General features: G+C 44.2%; 1 protein-coding gene across 2 annotated transcripts in view; it reads right to left on the bottom strand.

Moving 5' to 3' along the window:
• Positions 1–526: 526 nt before the first annotated feature.
• The window catches only part of DNAJB6 (DnaJ heat shock protein family (Hsp40) member B6), a 65,043-nt gene continuing 53,086 nt past the window's right edge, over positions 527–12,483 (bottom strand). Inside the window, exons 9-10 of one of the 2 annotated variants that reach the window (XM_077936753.1) lie at positions 6,717–6,928; positions 527–2,238 (exon numbers count right to left, since the gene is read on the bottom strand). In XM_077936753.1, the coding sequence (XP_077792879.1) occupies positions 2,200–2,238; positions 6,717–6,928 (251 nt within the window). In that variant the 3' untranslated portion in view covers positions 527–2,199. The remainder of the gene's footprint in view (positions 2,239–6,716; positions 6,929–12,483) is intronic. The other variant, XM_028750613.2, reaches the window with a different exon arrangement.

Genomic DNA, 12,483 nt, shown 5'->3' with positions numbered 1-12,483 from the left:
AATAAAAAACCTAGTATAAAACCATTTCAGGCAATCACACACAAATTTATTCAACCAAGGAATATAATCACAGAAAATGTGTGCAGTAAAACATTCCAATTTTCAAAAATGGTATATTGAAATTGTAATGTACATATGGCGTAAAGGTGGCACTACATATCATTAAAGTGCTTGAGAATATATTTGGATAGATTCTAAAAATGTTATGTGATTATATTTATTGTGTGAATAAATCTCTCTCTCTGTATGTGTGTAACATTAAGGTTTTTAGAGTGTTTCTCAGACTTAAGCTATCTGTTCTTCTGTCCCTAATATCTCCTGCTGTCTCTTGTTACCTCCTCAGAAGCAATTCCAATTAATATACATTTCTACGGAGAGCTATAAATCCACCCTTCATCTTGTTAGCGATGCAAAAATTCCCTCTTTGCAGAAACTTCCATGGAGCTAGTTTAGCATCCTGACTTTTATATATATTTATGTCAGAAGTCCATTCTTTGCGCTGTTCAAATAAAAATAAAAAGTCAAGGAATGGGGAACTTGCTTTATTTCTTTAAATATTAGTAACACGGCACGACACATATCAGTGGTATTCATGTAACAAAAAAAGGGGGGGTTCTGCATCAAACTTCAGACATATTGTGTTTTAAATACCTAATGAGTTGCACAAGATTACATTTTCATAATACCAGCATTAAAGATTAATCCAAGTAAGTACCCCAAATCCTCTTGCATCCTAATCTTCCTGGACCTAAGATACATTATTAGGGGGGGCTAATCAACGATTTCTCCAGGAAATTTGGGGTTTCCAACAGTGCCAAGGAAGAGAATTGCCACATAATTTATCAGGGAGAGAAGGGAGGGGAGAACACACAGGAGACCGAAGCAGCTGAGAACTTCAAATCGCGGATTAAGCAGCAAGGAGGCAACTTGCTTCTACAGTAACCATGCTTGGGAAAAGTTAAAGGAATGGAAGGCTCCAACTTAGTAGTATTTATGAGGTTAACAGAAGCCATGTACCATGCAAATGAAACATTTATATGGAGGGGAATGAAGTTGCCTTGCTACATCCAACTCCTTAATTCACCCCTTCAACCCCAATTTAGACCAAATGGGAACCAGCACACATAGTATACACCCAATGTACAAATAAGTATTCTAGATCTGACTAAGGAATAAGCTCTTTCTGGCTAGTCAAGGCTCCACTCCACCCTTGTATAGCCTCACATGCCACCCTAGGAAGAGGGGTGATTTCTGGCAGGTGAGGCGGGGTGCTGTGACCCTTGCTCTACTTGGCATGAACACATCATCAAGGCTACTGATTTTCGGGCAATGGACATAGGGTAGTATTTCAAAGTATGCCTTTTATTATCTGGCGAGAGAGAGTTCTGGGGGGCATAATGAACTCGCAAGGGTTGATTTCACGAAGAAGCTTGGGGGGGGGGACTTGCTCTCTCTCACAATCACGGCCCACTACTTGTGATACATAGCACATCAATAATGGCACGTGCAAGCAAGGAAAATCAACTGCTTCTTCCCCTGTGGAAAATAAGATGCAGGGCTGAATCTCCCGAGAACTGACCCTCAGTCATTATGGGGGAGTCCAGCTAAGGAAAATTGAGGTCATATGAAATGAGAAACATAGTAAGGTCAGAAAATCCCATGATGAAAACTGTTTGGGTTTTTTTTGGAAATATAGACACATCGTTTACAACCTTTCTAAGTTCTAGAAGAAGCACACTAGACTACGATAGCTTTAGCCCCAGGAAAGAAAAAAAGGTTGAAAAGGTTCTACCACATTATTATTATTCTTTTTTCGAAAATAAAACACATTTCAAGCCAGGATCTGCTTATCTGATGCATTGGACACCCTGATCCTAAACACGCTGCTCAGAGGCCAAACCCACTGATTTCAATGGAAGTGACTTCCGTGGAGCGGGTTTCTGACAGGGGTGTCGTACAGAAACTCAAGCAAATCTGTGGTGCTCAAGCGTAGTAGTGCAAGTTTAGTGTACTTTAGAGAGGAGCCATAGTCTCCCCCCCCCCCTTGCTAAGTGAGATTAGCCGTAAGAAAATATAAGCACCAGGAAAGGAGTGTGGGTGGGGTCAAGTGGTGTGACAGCGAGAGGGTCTGTGCTGGGGGGCATCGAAGTCCATTTTAATAGGGTGCCTTGGCTGACTTCTTCTTCTTCTGCTCCTCCCTCAGCTTCTGCTTCTTCCTCTTGCTGACTTCTTTGTATCCTGAGGAGACACGGCTGGTAAAACATTGTTCATATAGATTTCCCTTCATTAAAGCAGAAGCATTCTGATTTTAAGCCTTCTGAAAATGCAAGGCAGGTCTCCCCTGAGGAGCACAAGCAAGGGGCTTCAGCGAGTGCAAGGTTCCTCCCAGGTCTCTCACATTTCCTTAACAGTTGGCCTACCAAAGTTAGCTCCTCCACATGTTAAGTTACTTCCAAAAGGTGACCACCGGCCATAGGCTCAGTGCAATGGCCTCCTGGCCATAATGAAAGCTCCCATTAGCCTTCACTTCAGAGGCACTCTATCCATCATCTGAAGAGTTCCCTGTTGTAAATATCTTAAAGGCTATGGCTAGGTCTTGACAAGATTGTTTACCATGCGCCTGTGAGTCAAAAAAACCACAACAAAAAGGACTGCCTTGTCCGGCCCTAAATCAATGCAATATAGTGTAACTATATTGTTAATTGAAATGGCCCTTTTTGCTTCCATTGGGTCCTCCCTCTCAAAAACTGCAGGCTAGGTTGTGAATTTAGCTCCCTCCCTTCTCCTGTGATCTACTCGGTCCTATTTCAGAGCAACCCTGCCTGTCATCAGTTGAGGTTTTGAAAACTTTTGTCGAAATAAGTCTTCCCTTGTTAATTTGGCTTTTAACAACCCTACCGGTTTTTAAAGGCTGTTTTTAGGTCATCTCTGTATCTTGTTTCTGAAGGCATTCCTTTGAAATTTGGGAAAGAGTTAACAAAACATTCAAAGGAATTCTGGATAGCCTTGTTTATTTTCTTATCAAATGTGTACAAGTTTAAATGATGGGGTGGGCAGGTATTTTAAATTATCTGTACTGTTTGCAGAAGTGAGACAGTATATGACGCAAAGAGCACTAGCTCATTTCAATGGGGATTAAGCAGTTATAGTGCTTAAGTCGACAGGAGACTAACCTGCACTAGAATACTTGGGCCGTGATATACTTACAGCAGTTTAATGCATTGCCCTGTACCAGGAGGCAAGCCAAACATTTGGTGCAGGCGGGGGAAGCAACCGTGCCTGGAATAAGTGAGCTTCCATTTGAATTATGCAGAAACAGGTAGTTTTCCATTTGAATTCTACAGAAATCTGTAGTGCAACCAATTATTTAGAGCTGAAATCACCTGCTATGACATGGACAGTGGTTGCTCTGTTTCTAAACTCTTTGACAAACTATTTTAATGGGGAAATTGCATACAAAACCCAAGAGATAAACACTGAGAAACCACCCTCTTGTCCTTACAAGGAAAATGCAGGTTTAATTGCATTGGTTAAAATTTGGTAGGGTAAACAAGAGACCAGATAGGGGTTTTTTTGGTGGGCAATATCCAGCCCAAAAGGGAGCCACCGACAGTTTTGAGCACTACCTACCAACGGGCACTCTCTTCTCTCGTATCCAGGGTTGAAATTATTCACTGGGTTCAAATTCAGTTTTTTGCTACTCCAAAAATGGGGGAGCTGCTCAAATCAGTTTTTCAGAACTACCGCCATTTACCAGTTCAGTCAGTTACCTAACTAGGGGGACAAACTATTGCAAGTTAGGTATCGCTCATCCTAGGGACAGTTGTCCCTGATGCAGAACATATGATCTCATTCAGAGACAGTATGAACCCAACAAAGTCAGTGGCAAGACTCCTAAATCACAGGTGAGGGGCCATCAGCAGGAGCCGTAGGTGGAGCACCAGGTTGCCAACAGGGGGTGAATATTGACAACGTAAGCTGGTACTTCCACCGCTTCCAGATACAAGGCTACAACCAACCGTTGGATCTCACAGGAGAGACAAAATTGTCTCAGCAAAGAAGTGAGGACCCAATGGGGCGAGAAGTACTAGAGTTCTAGCAACATGATTCATAGAATATATGAAACGATCTTCATCTGACCACTGGTCTATGTCGTCCAGCACTGTATACTTCAACCGGCAGCTGCTCTTCAAGACACATCCACACTACACTTCAAGATACACCTTCCTGCTCCTGAGATCAGTTTTCATGGGAGATGCCAGGTACTGAATCTGGGGCCTGCTGGAGGCAAGGCATCTATGCACACTACCCAATGCATCCTATCTCCCACCCCATAACTGATGCTGGGAAAAGTTGACCAGTGCCAAAGTCTATTTTTGGCAACTTTTTTGTCTCTGCCGTGCACAGTACAGGGAATAGTGATACTTACCTGATTGAACAAAGTTTGTAAAAAGATGCAATGATTTTAAATGAGGAAGCATAATTTTTGAATCTGACATCCGATAGCCTCTGGTCCCTTTAAAAAAAATGGAACTTTACCTCAATCACATGCGCTCCCTGGTGTGTTTTTCTAATGCCCAAGGCTGTGCTACCTAGCAAACTGCACTATGTCAAGAATTTTAAAATGATGGGCCCTAGTCTGTGGGAGATGGGTGGGGATTTGACAGCCCCTGTTTTACTTGCAAAGCAAAAAGCACAGGTGGCTCCGATATTACGTTGTCAGATTACAAACAACAGCAAGACAACGGCGTAGCTGCTGCAGCTGCAGACCCCCCTTTCGTGTTATTCCAAAGAGCCACTTCAAAAAAACCCTGCGTCCTGCAATTGACTAGCTGTTGAAGCATAGTTACTCAAGTTGTGGGGAAGGTCAGCTTCCTGTTACCAGGAGTTGTGTCGCCTGTTCAGCACCTGCTCACATGCCAGCCCAGACCACAATGCATCCTTGATACGTGCAGTATCAGGAGAAAACATGGAGCGGTATCAGCGCTAGTCAGACAGGGAGTAGATCCATTGAAACAAACAGAAATGACTAATGTAAGTGAATGGGTCTACTCTGAACTTAGTAGGAGACCGTCCATGGCCATTAAGGCTGGCGTATCAATGGCCTCAGAAGCAACAGGAGGGAAACAGGCAAAAGGTTTGAGGGCAAACCAAAATGACAGCCCTTTGGCAACCCATTGCCAAGTTACTTTACTTAATTTTAAGCAAACGAGAGTTTCCCTCTCGGTTGTTTCACGTTTCCTAAGTTTGCAACATGAAAGCTTCCCAAGGTGGTCCCCGCTCTTGATTCTGGTCTCCATGGGTCATGGGAGCTGAAAGGAAGCCCTCAAAGAGTCATCCCAGTCAAACCTTGCCATAAAGCAGGTTTCTGCAAGTTCATATCCGCCCTTCCCAGATTGCAGAATGCCACAAGCAGGGATGATGAATAAGATGCTTGAGGCTACAACTGCCTGCAGGCAAGGAGCAACACGGGAGAGTATAACTCACCCCATCTGGCTGTGCTGCCTGCCATAGCATGGAAAGACACAAAGACATTTCCCTTTCTATTCTGTCGGGGACAAGGTGAACACAACCCACCCTGGAACTTCTACACTCAGGGCAGTTTCTCATATTACACAAGGCAACTTCAGCCTACCAATCCTGGCTCCTCAACACACCTCCCTTAGTGAGACAGAGGTGTGTTGTGGGTTGGATCCAAACAGTCCTTCCCTCCTTCCACCTGAGGGAGAAAACCTTTGCATACAACCCCCCACTTTAGGTGCTGCACCTAAAAACCATGCTATGTGAAATCTTCCTCACATCGTCATTTCCCCTCAGTTCATGTTCATTCTGCTTGCGTTGGCACTCGAAGAAGTGTGGAAAGTGGGGAGTGACCGCCTGGCAATGGTGAACTGAGGTTTCCTGAAAAGAGTTTCCCAAAACTGGTTCTGAAATTAAGCCATAGCGGGGGGGGGGGGGGGGGCTGAAGATTCAGCTGTGCAGTTACTAAGCTACAGTACCGCAGCTTCTCGTTTTAGTAAGCACATGAAACAGACTGGATCAGCAACTTAGTGCACTTGCATCTCCCATGACGGCAGGCGGTAAAAAACAAATAGGGAATGAACAATGGATTATTCACATTAAGGAGTTTGTTAATACTGGATACCAAGGGAAATGTGAATCTTGCAGTATTAATCTGCAAATTAGACGTTTTGGATCTGGCACCGATTGAAATGAGCAAAACGACGAGCGGGCTGCTGCTTATGTCAGCCCTTGCTAAACATATACTTGGCTAAAGGAAACGAGGAGGAGGAGGAGGGCAAGCCATTTTGCCAAGGAGATTCCACCAGGTCTCAAAAGTTTGAAAATCTAGTTACCTGACAGTGCAAAGAACAAAATCTATCCGGGCTACTAGAAACCTGCATTCGGAACAAGGAAAGCAAGCAACGTGTCAGCTACTAAACACAGTTCTGCTGTTTGCTGTGAGCTGTATGCACAATTTGGCATAGGCAATGAATTTTATTTGGGTATCTTCTGAAAACGGGCAGGGCAACGTAGTCCTGAAGCTAGTCTGAATGCAGAGGAACAGAGCGTGTGAAATGTTAGCATTAAATCAGCACGCAGCAACGCGATCTTATTGGGTTCTTTGACTTAGGCTTCTGGCTAAGTGGCGTGACTCTTTTTACGGGCTCCTGCGTTAGCACTGGCTCCTGCCTTTTTACCGGTTCCTGCGTCACCTTTTTGTGCACACCTGATGAATAAATGGGCGTCTCCCAGTTGGTCATAACCAAGTCATCATCCTCATCGCTATTACAGTGAAAGGTATGCTTGGGGTAGGCGGCAGGCTTCAGGGCCGATTTTGGAGAACGGGCATTAGCCGGCTGGAAAGGCAAGGCGTTTTGTCCTCTGCGTCTGCATTCCTCTGCAAAAGCTTCGTCGTCAGCTACACCTGAGAGGAGGGAAAAAAGCAGACCATTCAAGAAAGAAATGAGCGGGGTCACCCAGGATGGCTCTGTCTCCAATGGAAACAAGAGAAAAGCCAGTCCCGTAACTTTAGCTGTTGTCCCAAGCAAGTCACTTAATCATTTTTTTTTCCACTTCAGTTTCTCCATCTGCAACCTATGAGTATTTCTAGAGTTTGGATTTGATATCCCGCTTTATCACTACCCGAAGGAGTCTCAAAGCGGCTAACATTCTCCTTTCCCTTCCTCCCCCACAACAAACACTCTGTGAGGTGAGTGGGGCTGAGAGACTTCAGAGAAGTGTGGCTGGCCCAAGGTCACCCAGCAGCTGCATGTGGAGGAGCGGAGACGCGAACCCGGTTCCCCAGATTACGAGTCCACCGCTCTTAACCACTACACCACACTGGCTCTCACATCATATTGGCACATATCTCCCATCATATTGGCACAGACCACAAACTGTGCCAGGGTATCTGCACAGCTACATTTTAGAATAGTAAGGCAAGTAGAAGAATATCGTACTTGCAAGTCGAAACTCCTAACAAAGGTTGTTGCAAGTGCATACTACATTCCTTTTTGAAGGAAATGACACAGGTGAGTGATCTGTTCTCTAAATTCTCCTTGAGCATGTGCAGGACATAGAGGCAATAAGACAAAACAGGTATACTCAGCAGACTCTGCTTCCCAGAAGATCCCATGCTCTGAACACATCTGATGCCACTAGAATCCTAGAACTGTAGAGTTGGAAGGGACCACCAAGAGTAACCAGAAGAAAAAGTCCTGCTAAAATCTGCAACACAGCAAGATGTAAACTCAGGTGCATTAAAAACATAAGCAGGCCTGGATCCTAGTGACCATCTTTTGAGTGTTCAGAAATGGCACCAACAGAACATGAATTGATTGTGACACTACCTTCTCAAGGCCTGTTAAAGGGGGACTTTGGCAATAAGTAAAGAGCTTACTTGGGAGGCCAAAGGAAAGCTGAGGATTGCAAGAATGCAAAGATGAATAAGATCATGCATAGGGAGAAAGAGATTTGTGCAAAGTGATCCTGACCACTGCCTGGGGTGTAATGAGGCAAAAACCTTAAGGCAGAACTTGTGTTTTCCACATCTTTCTTTTTAAAAAGTCCCACACACATATCTAATCTTTTCAGCCATAAAGTCTAAAGTAAAGAAAATAGAGGACATGCTTCTTAGGACTCTCCAAAGGTCCTATTTCCTATTCTCCTGGACCAGTGATGAACTGATATGATACACAGCAGCTTCCATAATTCACATCAATAGCTTGTGCTTCTCACAGATGGTGAGTTGCTAAGAGGTTACAGGACCCACCAGGTCTCTGCACCCATTTCTTTGGATCAGCTCACTCAGATGCCCTTGACTGCCATGTCTCCCTAAATGGCTGCCCATGGATTTGAAGCACAGGGTGTCTGGTTGATGGGAGTCTGCAACCCTCTAGAAGAGACTACCAGCATCATGCAATCCTGAGACCTGCACTCTGGGGTTCATTCACCTTATTCAAGAACCAAAGTGTCCAAGCAACTTGTCAAGTAAAAGGTTCACACTGGCATAGCAGAACTGACATTTTATTAGCGGTCAAGTATTGCAAGAAGTTCAAGGTTCCTACTACAAGGAAGTACAAAAGCTCAGTGTAGCCTAGCCTTATATTCCAACCAGCATAAACCAGTCTTTCCTAACCTAGTGTTGTCCAGATATTTTAGACTGCAGATTCTATTATCTCTGACCTTCAGCCTTGCTGGCATAAACTCTCCAGAAAGCAACTGAACCCACCAGAGGTGCCTTTATAACAAAGCTTGAGTTATCCACAAGGAAGTGATGACCATCTGGAGCTGTCATCATCCATCCATTCATACACATTTGAGCAAGAGTATAAAAAGCAGCTATGTTCAATGAATATAGGGCATCACCCAATGTGGCTGTTGAGCATATCTGCTTACATCCCATCTCACACAGTCCCCTACTCGCTTTTGCAGGCCTTTCCCTTTTTCATAGAGACACAGACAAGCATAGTGAGTGGCTCCTTTGTTCTGCGACTTGAGCTTATCCAACTTCCCAGCTCAGTTCCACCGCTAGAAAAAGCCTTCATTTTTAGGCCTTTGGGTTTGTAAATCTACTGTTTTAGAGTTCTGTGCTTTTAAATCTGGCTGTTTCAAACCTGCTTTACTTACCAAGGATTTTCCCAAGGTTTTAAGAGATACTGGCAGCCCCTCTGTTGCCACTACAAAGTGTCGTAGGTTAAAAACAAAGCAACCTCAGATACTAGGAATAAAATCCTCATGGGGCAAGCTATAAACCAACCACAGGAGACGCCCCAAAGGGCTGCCCCAGTTTTAAGGAACGGATTAGTTCTTGAGGCAAGACATAAAAGTAGAAATGAGAAAGGCAGGCAGAGTGCGCCAGGAGGAAAACTTTTACCACAAAGACATTAAACAATACGAAAGAGGTGCTGGAATTTCTAACACATTGCTTAGTTCATCTCGTTAATCAGATTTAATGAGTGCTCATAAAAGCATGGTGTCATCCAAGGTGGTGCCACATTTTGTGCATGCTTTCCCTACTGGCTCATGCATCATTTGGTAAGGATGGCAAGATGGCTGTATGCAGTTGGTTACAAGCGAGTCCTGTGACAAAGAGCACTAGGAACTGGCGTGAAGAAGTGAGAGACAGGTCAAAGGGAAAGGAAATCCTTAAGAACTATTGCATGTGCAAAGCTAGGATGCTTTTGGATCACAGCACTGAATAGTAGTATGACAATAGTTCTCAAATGCCACTAACAGGACTAACACGGAAAACTGGCAGAACCCCGTGCCAGCTTGAAACTAGAGTTTAATTCCAAGTTCAGACATGACATAACCCTGCCCAAGCTCATCTTCTCTTGTCCTCAGTCTTATTTCTGAGTAATGGAAGTAATCTACAAAACAAAGGGGACTTCTTATAATAACAAAGGCTTTGAGGAGTTTATCAGAACAATATTAAACAATGAAGCATGGACACACTATTAAACTGATTTTAAGAAGGATGTTTACTTCCTCTTCTACTGCCCATAACTCTTCTTTAAAGGGGGTGTCCTTTCTCAGCTGTAAGAGAACATAATGTCTCCTTCACCAGTCCCCACTAAATAGGACCAAGTCTCATCCTTGCACGGGAGAACTTCTCAGTGATTTTTCACAGAATACAAGATACATCTGACCTGCTGGCCCTCTGCTGTGATTTAGGTGACAACAGTAATTGCTCGGTTCGTTTAAGGACAGCAAATCCACAGTCAGCACCACCTTATCCTAAAGTAGCCTGTGGGTTGCTCAGATTTGTTTCTATATAGCCCTGGAAGCCAGTATGCGTCTGGCCAGCCTATTGCTACATCAGAACAGAATGTCACTGTGTTGTGGCTTGTGCACTTACATGATTGTGCAATTTGTACAAAGTTTAATGGGGATATTTTTGGGAGGGGGTAGGTATGATTGTTTGGGGAAGAAGAAGCACATGTACGAAGGCTGCTCAGGGAAATGAATGTTGCTTCCATGTACTGCAGCAGCAACGCTGGCCCAAGGTATTTTGCTACTTGTGGCAGAAGGGAAACAGCACCCCTTCCTTCCAAGTCAAAGTGCATGGTATCCAATTTTGGCACCTGAATCAGAAAATCCCCAAAACGCTTCTCCCATTTCCTAGGAGGAAAAGAAAGGCAATAAATAGTGATACAGTAAAAAACAAAAAACAAAAACAAAACAAAAAACTTCATAACTTGCTGCTCTTTCGTAACACCCAAAGTCTGCTGCCTGAGGCAGACGCCCCATCTGCCTAATGGTAGGGCTAGCCCTGAATAGCAAAAGGAATTTCTTCTACACAGAAGCTCAGTCCCAGTAAGACTGAGGCCCTGTTCGTGGGTGGTTCCCTAGACTGGATGGATGAGAGGCTGCCTGCTCTTGATGGGGTGACACTCCCACTGAAGGAGTGGCTAGACAACTTTGGAGTCCTTTTGGATCCTTTGCTGTCACTTGAGGCTCAGGTGGCCTCAGTGGCGCAGAGTGCCTTCCATCAGCTTCAGCTAGTGGCCCCGTTGTGCCCCTATCTGGACATGGATAGCCTAACTACTGCTGTCTAGGCTCTGGTAACCTCTAGGTTAGATTACTGCAATGCGTCTGCCTCTTAAGATGGTTCAGAAACTTAAGCTGGTGCAGAATTCAGCAGCCAGGTTGCTCAGTGTGACAAGACATGGGGTAGGCAACCTTCTCAATCTGGCCCGTGGACGGTCCGGGAATCAGCATGTTTTTACATGAGTAGAATGCGTGCTTTTATTTAAAATGCATCTCAGGGTTATTTGTGGGGCCTGCCTGGTGTTTTTACATGAGTAGAATGTGTGCTTTTATTTAAAATGCATCTCTGGGTTATTTGTGGGGCATATGAATTCGTTCATTTTTTTCTTCAAAATATAGTCCACTGCCCCCCCCCAATGGTCTGAGGGATGGTGGACTGGCCCACGGCTGAAAAAGGTTGCTGACCCCTGGACAAGACAGTTTGAGCATCTTACACCAATCCTGGCTGCGAATTCTGGGCCCAAGTCAAAGGGTTGGTTTTTACCTATAAAGCTAAACGGCTCAGGAACTGTTTTTCTTCAACAAGGCATTTTGCTGATTAATAATCCATGGCTTTTTAAATGTGTTCATGGGAAGCGGGGTGGATATTGGTTTTGGTTTTGTTTGTTTTCTTATGTATTTTGTATTTTTCTGTTGTGAACAGCCCTGAGATCTTCGGATGAAGGATGGTATACAAATTTAATAGGTCATCATCGTATCTATGCAGCCAGCTAGGGCTGTTTAATGATAAGGCTCTCTCTCTCTCTCTCTCTCTCTCTCTCTCTCTCTCTCGCCTCAAGCCTAACCAGTTCCTAAATTATAACACTCTTTTCATTCCATGTTTGAAGACTGGTTTTCCACCGGTACCATTAAAGGCGGCTCAGATGGCAACAGGTCAAGGAAAAGTTTCAACCACCAACCACCATGCACAGGAAGTCATGAGGTCTGAATGATTATGAGTAGGAATGTACATGTGATTTGATTGATCCGGTTTCTCTTCCACTCCATAAAGATTGCAGTTCAGGGACAGAAAGGTAGGAAGTTGGCTTGTGATAGGTCAGGCTGCTGTCTACTCTGACTCACATCAGCTCTTGGGAGTGTCAAGCAAATAGCTCTACCACCACCACCTATGCCAAGGCTTTTAACCTGGAAGTTCTGTATGCAGAGCTCTGATCTAGCACTGAGCCAGAGAACTACCTGTACATTCCTACATACATTCAGCCAGGTCCCATTTAATTCCCTACCCATGGGCCACCACAACTTGTCCAGCAACTTGGAGAAATGCAATGTAGATCATTTTTTAGAGGGGAGGTGACAACAGAGACTTTCTTCCTGCACCCACCAGTCCCCAAAACATCTTCTGCGACATTTACTGAAAATTAGCATTTAGAAGTTAGAATCAGCACTGCTATGTTCCTTATAATTAAAGCATGCTAACGCCAAAGCATC

This window comes from Podarcis muralis, chromosome 12 (genome assembly GCF_964188315.1).
Source record: "Podarcis muralis chromosome 12, rPodMur119.hap1.1, whole genome shotgun sequence".
NCBI lineage: Eukaryota > Metazoa > Chordata > Lepidosauria > Squamata > Lacertidae > Podarcis > Podarcis muralis.
Note: the sequence above shows the minus strand (reverse complement) of the source record. Positions and strands in the feature narration are given on the sequence as shown.